This window comes from Typha latifolia, chromosome 3 (assembly GCF_019914945.1).
Source record: "Typha latifolia isolate L0001 chromosome 3, TyphaL0001v2, whole genome shotgun sequence".
Taxonomy (NCBI): Eukaryota; Viridiplantae; Streptophyta; class Magnoliopsida; order Poales; family Typhaceae; genus Typha; species Typha latifolia.
In genome coordinates, this window is record NC_133088.1 from 10,762,374 (window position 1) to 10,773,372 (window position 10,999).

The window sequence follows — 10,999 nt, forward strand, 5'->3', positions numbered from 1 at the left end:
CGACTGTCAATTCCTCCCTCTTCTTTGGGATCTTGACGACTTTTTCCCCTTCGTCGATATCCCTTAAACACATCCACCCTCCACCTTCATCTCCATAATCATTCATAACCCTAACATCCACTCTACCCGTCACCACCACTATCACCCGCGTTATTTCGTATTTTTGTCCTAGTTGCTATTCGAATCTGCAAAGGGCATAAATACAAAAATTATAGATCAGAGAGTTATAGATCTAATCCACTTAAATTAGTAATTTTCTAACTACAGGAGAAAATTTGACGAATATTTTCCCACTGTTGCACGGACTGATTCTAGTAATAAATCTAGATCTTGAAAGAATCGTTTCGTAGCTTATCTTTTGTATAAGAAACCATCAATTTGGTATCAGAGCCAGGCGAACTTCAGACCTCTATTAATAGTTGAAACAAGAAAGATGACATCAATAAGAAGACCAACAGAGAGCACATCGACAAGGGAAGGCTCAATCCACGATAACCCTAACCGTGAGATCGATTCCTTTGGAGCAACCACGGTAGGACCGAGTCAACCAACGTCCATGGGTGTGAACATGGGCTTGGCGGATGAACTTAGGGGCATGTTCCAAATCTTGCTGCATAGAGTTGACGCAATGTAAAAGAATCACAATGATTTCAAGAAATATGTCATGAACCAATTGACTTCGTCATCTCCTCGACGAAGATCGATACCTCAAGAAGGACCAGCGGTGGAACCACACCGATCCGATACCCCACAGGTCTAGGTACAATATGTTAGTGTCAATGATCCTCTTTTACCTATGCCTACACATCATCCCTCACCTCCGATACAAAACCCAAGACCGGCGATGGTGGAACCTGAAAGGCACGCAGCACCGGTGTGCTTCGTCGATGAGGAGGATTGGCACTTTATGGATGAGGTTGATCCCTTCGGAGATGGTGATGGACGTGCTCGAGGATTTAGAGAAGGAGATCAACATGCACAAAGATTCAGACCTGAACCAAGGATCTTTCGCGAGCCCGACAATGCTATTCAGGGGAGAACCGCATACTTGGATTTTTCAAAATTTCAAGGCGGTGATCCAACGGATTGGGTGTTTCAAGTTGAACAATACTTTGATTGTCAAGGGACAGCGGGGAACGCAAAGGTCCAGATGGCAAGCTTTCACCTCCAAGGAACGGCATTGCATTATTATAGATCGATTATTCATGGTGAAGGATTTATCGGTTGGGTTGACTTTTCTAGGAGGATTACACACATATTTGGGACAACAACATATAAAGATTTTGCTGCCACATTAAGCAAGATGGTTCAGAGGACGACCGTTTTAGAGTATCAACCTGAGTTTGAAAGAGTTAGTAGTCGTTGTAAGCCACCTTGGCCTGAACCGACATTAATGAGCATAATTATTTCAGGGCTGCGAGAGGAGATACAGGCGGATGTTCATGCTCTATGCGCTACCACTCTTGAGGAGGCCTTTGAGAAGGCCATGAGGATGGAGCAAAAGCATAAGGCTCTAAAGATGGTAGCGAAAACTATTTGGGGCAACTAAGATGGGCAGTTTGCACCTAAAACGCCGGCTGAAAATTCTGTGGGTTCAAAAACAGCGACTGTGAGTACTAGTTCACGACCACCTTTGAGACCTTCTTCCAATGTTAGAGGAGGCACAAGACCCCCCATTCAAACTCTCACACCTGCCTAGGTGGAGGAGCGAAGAGCGAAGTGTCTTTGCTTTGGATGCGATGAATGTTACACCCCAAGTCATCGGTGTTCCAAACCGATCAGGAGTGTGATGCTCATCGATGGTCTCAAGGAGGATGATGAGGTTGTTGATGATGAAGAGTGTCCAAAGAAGGTCCATGAGGAGGCCGTTGAGGAGGGCGCGAAGGAAGATATTCAAGCTGAAATATCGATGCATGTATATTCGGGTACTTCCGTGCCGAGGACATTATGGGTAGATGGACTTGTTAGAAAGCATTATGTGCACATCCTCATCGATTCAGGGAGTACACACAACTTTTTAGATGAGAGGTTAGTGAGGAGATTGGGCTTGGATGCTTAACTGACTACGGGGTTTGACGTTGCTATTAGAGACGGCACGAAGCTTATGGCGGAGAGCTTGTGTCGCCGAGTCAGTATACGAGTGCAAGGATATGACATCATTATGGACTTGTATCCATTGGCGCTGCGAGGAGTGGACATTATCCTTGGCACTCAGTGATTACAAAGCTTGAGACCCGTCACTTTTGATTTCCAGAGCATGTGGATGAAATTTAAGTAAGAAAACAAAGATGTGCAGCTTGATAGCATTTAGCCTTCGTCGATTCTGGTGATGCAGCCTATGGTGGGGCTGCATTGTGCGTATGATTTGGCCTATCTTCTTCAGTTAGGACGAGTAGGAGATGAGCCTCAAATGAATTTAGGTACTGCAATTGAATTGACTAATTTATTAGATAATTTTTCTGGACTGTTTGAGGAGCCACAGGAGTTACCACCGAGGCGAATGGTGGACCATCACATAGAAATTGTACCCGGGGCTACACTAGCAAACGTGAGGCCATATCGGATCCACATGTGCAAAAGAAATTATCTCCAAGATGGTAGCCGAGATGTTGGAGCAATGTCTCATTCAACTAAGTCATAGCTCATACTCATCCCCCATACTATTGGTGCAAAAAAAGGACAGGGCATGACGTTTTTATGTTGACTATTGGGCACTAAACGTTATTACTTGTCAAGGATCGTTATCCCATTCTGGTCATAGAGGAGCTGTTGGACGAGCTTGTAGGGGCGACTATATTCAGCAAGCTTAACTTGAGAGCTGGGTATTATCAAATTAGAGTTTACCCAGCGGATGTGCACAAAACTGTATTTCGAACTCCGGAAGGGCATTACGAGTAATTTTATGACAACAGGATAATATTTGACGAATATTTTTCCACAGTTGCGCGGACTAATTTTAATAATAAATCTAGATCTTGAAGGAATCGTTCCATAGCCTATCTTTTTATACAAGAACCCATCATCTTTATTATCCCTTCTCACTAACTCCATTAATTTCACCACCAAATCGCTTAACCCTAGCTTTTACTACTTGATGGGATGTGTTATGTTATAGTATAAAATAACTGCCTACGACATAATAGCCTAAATATTATAGTAATACATGTTAATTTAACTTGTTGTTTGACATAATTGCTTTTAGGGTTAAATGCATTTTACCTTTATGTAATTATGCTCAAAATTAGTTTGCCCAATTATACTTTAAAAAGTCTCAAATCAGTCCATATACTTATAACTAAAGTGAAATAATTAGTTTTTTCGTTAAACTTAACTAAATGACGTCAAAATAATCAAAATGCCCCTATTGTTAGATAAGGCATGCAAATTTTAATATAATGTAGCAAAATTACTATAACAGTCATGGTACTTAGTTAAATTTAATAGAAAAACTAATAGTTTTACTTTATTTATAAATACAAGGACTAGTTTGAGACATTTTGAAGTACATGAGGTAAAGTAATTTTAGGCATAGGTACATAGAGGTAAAATCTATTTAACCTTTGCTTTTATTATGATTGCTATGCATATCCATTAACATGCTTAGGTGTGATATCACATACTATTCCATGTTAATGGTGCTATTTTATTTTGGTTATTTGTGATGATTAATATCATGTCACTAGCATACGTGCATTATTATAAATATAATACCTCTACATCTCAACAATAATCAACACCTCTACAGCCAAGGTAAGAAGAGGAGATTTAATTATATTATTACATAGTAGGGCCCATGTTTGAGGTCTTAGTCTTGTAGATCTCAAATAATCAAGTATGTTGTTTTGTTGAGGATGAAAGATTTACTATCGATTAACGAGAGTCAAACTTTTTCGGGTATTTAAGTTAGAGAGCAAAATATATGATAACATAGACCTAATGATACCTAATGATGCCCTTGAACAACGATTCATGAGTTCTGGATAGTAGTGTGATGATATTGAGTCAAGAGCTTGAATGAGTAGTATTGACGTGCGGTATTAACACATAATGATGGATTTATAACTAAGGTTCTTAGTCTGTGGCGGCAAACTATTAGTCATACTATTTGCTAGGTGAGAGATAATCAATTTTACTACTAGGGTCTATCCTTGAGGGTATTTGCATTGTTTAGGTATTATGGATGGCTAGTGAGCCTAGTGGTAGATGTATTGAGTAGTCATGATAAGAGTGGATAGAGTTAGCCTATGTTGGGTCGGACCACGGTAACCAAATGCATATGTATACTTGATTATATTGCTTATTATGATATTCAACTATTTATATGTTCATACACTTTCCATAATGGCATGCTAATACTTATGTTATTCTGCTAGTAATAGTACCACTTGATGAGCGTTAGGCTCATCCATAGTTGATATGTGATGCAAATTAATCGTTATTGTGGTAGGAGCTTGGTAATAATTTAACCTAGTAGGGCGTTGGGCCATCTTTTCCTTTTGCTTATGTTGTACTTTTTATGAGCGTATATGCTACTACTCATATTTTTTTTTTTCAGCATATAGTCTTATATTTAGGAATCCTATCATTATTATTTCAATCTCATTAGATTTGCTTCCACTTAGTATTATTTTAGTATTGTTGGTATATTATTAGACCCCTAGACTCTACGTGAACCTCACAAGAAATTTTACTTGAGAGGCACATGATAGTTTGTGTTGTTTTAATTTTTTAGCGAAGAATTATAGAAATAATTATTAGAAGATAAGATAATAATTATATTAAATTAGAAAGAGGGCAATAAAATCAATTTTATCTTAGACTATCTATTCTTATATTTTTATTTCCGCACTTATCAATCTGTCTATAATCAAACACCAAGTTATCCATTTTTTTTAATATTTCTGGATAAATTTTTATTTTAGTTTTTTCATATTCTGCAAACAAACTGTCCTTAGTTATTCTTATCCAAGATAATAATTGTACGCATACATTATTCGAATATAAAAAAGTACAAGTAGCGTTATTCTTGAGTATCTTGTGCACCAACCAAAGGACATCTAGAATTGTACAATTGTTCTCTTATTATTGCCTTAAAAAGTTTGCAGACGATGTCATAATTTTCCTAGTGAATTTGAAGAAGGACCAATTAATCATCCCCACATTAATTTCCAGGCATGATGATCTCCCAAGTTAAAACACCAACCCTTACGAACATCCAACTGCACTAAGTAATCCCATCTACGACCATAATCAATCTTTGTAGTTTAATTCAGCCAATTTTTTTTCTTGTAATTAAATTATATTTAATTTTTTATTTATAATCTAATATATACCATATATATATATATATATATATATATATAAATTATGCACACTCAATTATAACAAAAAATATATCAACTATAAAAAATTACAGTTTATATCACCAATTGCTACCTAGAGTAATCGGTGATGTGAAGTGACCTAAAGCCATCCACTGTTCATTCACATGCCAAAGAGGGTACAAGGGTCATTTCGGTCATTGCAGACCCCTCCTCCCCTGTGAAGCTTCCATTCCCTAGCCTCATCCTTTACCCTCCTCTCCCTTACCCCACTTGCTACTAGAAACAAAAGAACACACCTCCTCATAAAGAAGTGTTGCAGTGTAATTTTCAAACAGCTAAAGCTAGTCAAAAGCTTTAAAAAGGCTCCACTTTTAAGTACTTCCTTCAAGCTCTCCTTATTAAAATGGTCTGACCACTGCTCAGATGTAGTATTCTTTTCTTGCTTCTCTTGATCTACTGTCCTTTTCACAGGTGCCCTTTAAGTTACAATGTGCTTAAGGAACACATAGAGGTGAGGGAAATACTAGAAAAAAGGAAAGAAATAAGAGAAAGAAGTGTACTCTTGCGCGCTCTCTCTCTCTAGCTGGACACTGGTCAGTGTTGAAGTCGCTCCATTTTTTACCCACTGGATTCGAGGTGAGTTTGGAATTTGCGAAATGGGTTTCTCTGCATTCTTCTTTTGTTGCTTTGTAGCTTTGGAAAAGAGGGGGCTTTTGCTCGGCAGCTCATGTGACGCTGAGATCTCGCTTCCCTGGTAGCTTTAGCGTGATTCTTAGTTCTTTCCCCCAAATTGGAGTTCAAGGATTTGGTTCTTTGAAGGCCGAGAAGAAATGTTGATGGGTGTGATTTTCTAGTTGTGATCTTTTGTTTGGCTGTTGTTGTTGTGGTGGTTCGTTGTTGCCTGATGTCGGTGGAATGTCTAAAGTTGGTAAGTTTGTTTTGCTATTGCCAATTTTGCTTTTTAGATGTAAGAGTTTAAGGATTTGACTAGTTGGTGCCTTCAGATAAATGCTGCTTGCACAATTGACATGCTTCCCAGTCTATAAGTAGATACTTTTCCTGTAGTTCCTCTTTCTCTGTCTTGTTCTTGAAGTGGGGTCCTGGAGCAGGGGGTTATTTATATGGATCAGCTTGCTTTAGTGATCTTAAAGGATATAGATCTTAGTAAATAGTTATCAATTATATACTTTCTTTAAATATATGAGGCTCTATATATATAAAGAAGAAGTGTTGGTTGGCTTATGCAAATTATAGTGACATTTTCTTCTCCCTGACCGGTCTGTTGATATGAAATTTTATTGTGTTGTATGGCAGAAATCTTCTTTATTTTTCTTTTATTGAATCACATTTTCTTTCCACCAGAATGCACTAGTTTGCTGCAAGTTGTCCTTTTACTGCATAATGTTGTTTTTAACATTTAATTTGCATATCTTATAACAATGGTACTGGCCTCTGACATTAAGGACAAATATATGCTTGTTCCTTTTAGCTAGATTGGTAAAAATCTCAATTTTTGCAGGTTAGATAATTCTTCATGTTCTAGTGCAAATCTGAGTTACACAAGGGAGTCAGGAATTCTCTGCTAATCAGTGCATCAATTATGCCCACAAGAGCATCATTTTAGTTGAAAAATGAGCGATTTCTTTCTGTGCGCAGCAATGTGACTGTATTTGTTTTGAGATCTGAATGAACGATACAATGGATGAGATACAGGCATATTCAGAAAATTATAGATCTTCATCTTCTTCAGCAAGTAGTCCTACAGGCAGAGCACCTGGTGGTGCTTTCTTCTACCTGAGAAAACCGGGTATGCTGAGGCAGACCATTTCGTTTGAGGATTCACCTGAATGGGATGACACAGAGATTGATGCACAACTAGATGTTGGGGGTGACTCAATTCATGTTGCTACTACGACGGTGTCACCATCCTTGTCAAAGGTTAACAGTGGTTCGTTGCCATCTCCATCATTTGCAGAGGTTTCCTCAGTTCCTGCAAGGAAGGTTGCTGGGGCTTCAATTGTGTGGAAGGACCTTACTGTTACAGTTAAAGAGAAGGGGAAGTATGCTGACAAGGTTGTGAAGAGTTCAAATGGGTATGCATTGCCAGGCACGCTTACGGTTATCATGGGTCCTGCACGATCTGGAAAATCAACATTGCTTAAGGCAATTGCAGGTTTGTGTCCAAACTAAAGACTGGAAGTTGTATCTGTATATGCTCCTAAAAGTGGGTTTAATCTTTCCGTGGTAGTATTCTCCTCAATTTATTATATAATCGCAAAAACTTGAAAAGCAACTTGGCAAACATAAATATGAACTGCTATATATTAGAAAGGAAACTTTTAACTTGTTGAAAAATAAAAATTTAGAGGCAGATTAGTTTTGATAAAAACAGTGATATGGATTATTATTAGTTCAGTTTCCGCTGGGGCCTGATTTTCTAACTCTAAAATGTGGAAAACAAATAAGCACATCCTGGCCAGACGTTCTTGCATTGGAGATTTTTAACTCAGCCTTTGTGCTTGTGAGAGTTTACAAATGCTAATCTTAGTTGTATTGTATCATAGGAAGACTGCATGGCCCTGCAAGAATGTATGGCGAAGTTTTTGTAAATGGTGTGAAAACCCTCATGCCATATGGTTCCTATGTAAGTGCACTACTTTTTTTTATTTAATTTTGTTTCCTCAAATTCATTCTCAGGTTATATCTCAAACTGCTGTATAGATATGCATGTTTCCTTTCTGCCTCATTGGGGATTAACAATTTCAGAAATCTTTTGATGTTGCATCTTGCTAAAGAATCATGGACATTTCCTGTTTCGTTATGTAACTCTTTGTGCCTTGAATAGTTGAATACTATTTGACACAAAAAAGTTCATCTGTGACTGACGGCAATGGATATATTTTCAGTGAATGGTTGGTTCTACAATAATGACGGCCCATAAAACATGGTGCTTTAAAGAAATGGATCAAAATAAAGTCCTTTATTTTAGATGTCACTTAGCATTTGTGTATAATGCAAGGTTCCCAGTATTGGGATCGGGATCGGTATCGGCCGTCCAGAAAAACGATACGTATCGACCTTTTGTACCGGATCGAACTATTTTTTAATTATATAAAATTTTAAATATTATTTAAAAATGCAGAAAAATGCAGAAAAATTTAGAAAAAATGACAAAAAATAAGAAAACAAAAATTACTCACATATGAAGTCTAAAAACTTAAAAATATATTAACTTACTCAAAATTTAAAACTTTGATGAATACCGAGCTGGTTCTTGTAAATTTCTATAGTCTTCATCATCATAATTATCATAAGTTTGTAAATATTGATGTCTGGGACCTAATGCTCCAAAAAGTGATTCCGTCATACTAGTCATATTGTATGGATCTTGTTGTGTGACTTGTGTTTGAGGAGGATAATAACTAGCATTTGGATCTTGTGCTTGAGAATATTGAGGAAACTGAGGATACTGAGGATAATAACTAGCATTTGGATCTTGTGCTTGAGAATATTGAGGAAACTGAGGATACTGAGGATAATAACTAGCATATAGATCTTGTGATGACTCCAAACAATAAATACTCGATGTGCTATAATCATAGGAACCAAAATGCATCTCATGACGACGTCGCTGATATATATATATATATATATATCCTCAGTTTATCTGTTTTCACTCTTTATGCCTCCTTGATTTTTTGACTTTTCTCAACAAATGTAGATAGAACGATCTCACCACCATATGTATTATCAGGACTATGATTGGTATTAGTAGATATACTATCTCTCGCTGCTGAATGACTCGTACTAGCCTTTGCTCTCGTCGTGGTCTCTCCCAATATTTCATCTAACCATGGATTATCTCTGTCATCTAATAACTTGCTCTCTATTTCTTTGATCCATGGAGTCAAGAGGTCTTTTTCATCAAAAATATGATTTAAATCAATTAGTTGTTAATTTTCTGCCTTCTTAAATTTCTCTCTCAATCTCATATTATAATGACAAAAAACTAATTTCTCCAATCTTTCCATTATCAATCGGTTGCGTATTTTTGTGTGGATTAAGAAGAAAGTAGTCCAATTTCTTTCACACTATGATGAAGACACAGTTTGACTTAAAATCTTTTTTGCTATTCGCGTCAAATTTGGTGCCTCCTCCCATCCATAGATAGACCACCATTCAGCTGGAATGTTATGAGATATAGCTGCAGCAACTTTAGCAGTACTGAATTGCCTAGTTCTCAATCTACATCTCTCCATCTGAAATCAGAAATATAGAATTAGCTTATTGATTATATTGAAAGTTAAAACTTGAAACAAATAATAATAAAATTATTTAATTAAAGTATAACTCACTTGTTTATCGCACATGATTTGTTTATGAATATCAGGCTCAAGCTTGCTGATTACCTTTCTAACCTCCAATAAGACTTCACTATCATTATTGACATTTTTAGAGAATTGAAATCTTGGATTAAGAAAAAATACCTTGTAGAAATTTAAAATTTGTAAGCATTCAAATTTTTAAATATTCATAAATAAAAGTAAATTAGTAAATTAAAATTTAAAACTTAAAAGCATGCCTATCGGTAGCATGTATATCTCTATGTAAATGTTTGTTCTATCTAGAATCAATCATCTTTCACCACTTCCTGTAACTTTGGCTCATAATTTTTTTATTGATTCTTTAGCTATGTCCATTGCCTCATATAAGAAATCCATCTCAAACTTGTCATCACTGTTTATAAGTCTTAATACTTTGACAAGAGGCTTAAATACTGCGGTGGCAATTGTAATATTATCTCAAAATGTATTTCCAAGAGCCATATTTTTCAAAGTTTCACCTAAAGATTTATCTTTAGATTTTATATTCTTAATTTTTATAGACTACTGTGATGTAAACATCCGCATAATATCATCCTTGTAGTGCATGATGCTCTCAAAGGCTAAAAAGTGAGTGGCAAATTTTTATGGATATTTCTGCTCTCTTTCATTGCCTTCCTCATCTGTCTCTCCTCATCCTCTTCATTTTGCTCACTGCTATCATCATCAATGTGTATAGGATTATGTATCAATGTTGCTACTGTTCTACTGCGGCATAGAAATCTCTACTGCAGGTGCAGCTGCTGCAAAATGAAAAACAAAAACTGAAAAAAAATTTACCTAAGGTCGCCGGAGATCGAGGTCGTCGAATCTTCGTCGGATAACGTTGCCGGAGGTCGAGGTTGTCAAGACCCGAAATAAGAATCATGATCGGCCATGCATCTCAATATGTTTGAGATATATGAAGCCTTGTTAGTACTTTCTACGTGTAGGATGGCAAAATAAATAAATAAAAAGATCTGCTTTATTAAATTTAAATTAATTGCAATAAACATAAAACAATGTTAATGTTTCATAGTCTCTAAACGAAATAAATAAAACTTCTAGGACTATTCCCTAACCCGTTTTGGATTTTATGCTTTAGATTAGAAGTTTTCCTCTAACCGTTGAGAGAAGTTAGTCACCTAGGATGTTTCTCATCCATCCTAGGATTGTTCCCTAACCTCGCTAGAGTCACCTAAGAAAGTCACCACAGTGATTTGATTTAGAACTTTTCCCTAAACTTTTAGATAGACTTGAGTCACTACGGAAAATCGTAAGCGATTTATACCGGGACTGTTTTCTAAGTCGTAC

General features: G+C 36.7%; 1 protein-coding gene across 1 annotated transcript in view; it reads left to right on the top strand.

Annotated features, from left to right (window-relative positions):
- Window positions 1-5,754: 5,754 nt before the first annotated feature.
- The window catches only part of LOC140785099 (ABC transporter G family member 3), a 34,465-nt gene continuing 29,220 nt past the window's right edge, over window positions 5,755-10,999 (top strand). Inside the window, exons 1-3 of the mRNA XM_073132831.1 lie at window positions 5,755-6,252; window positions 6,844-7,497; window positions 7,889-7,968. Coding sequence (XP_072988932.1) covers window positions 7,011-7,497; window positions 7,889-7,968 — 567 coding nt within the window. The 5' untranslated portion in view covers window positions 5,755-6,252; window positions 6,844-7,010. The remainder of the gene's footprint in view (window positions 6,253-6,843; window positions 7,498-7,888; window positions 7,969-10,999) is intronic.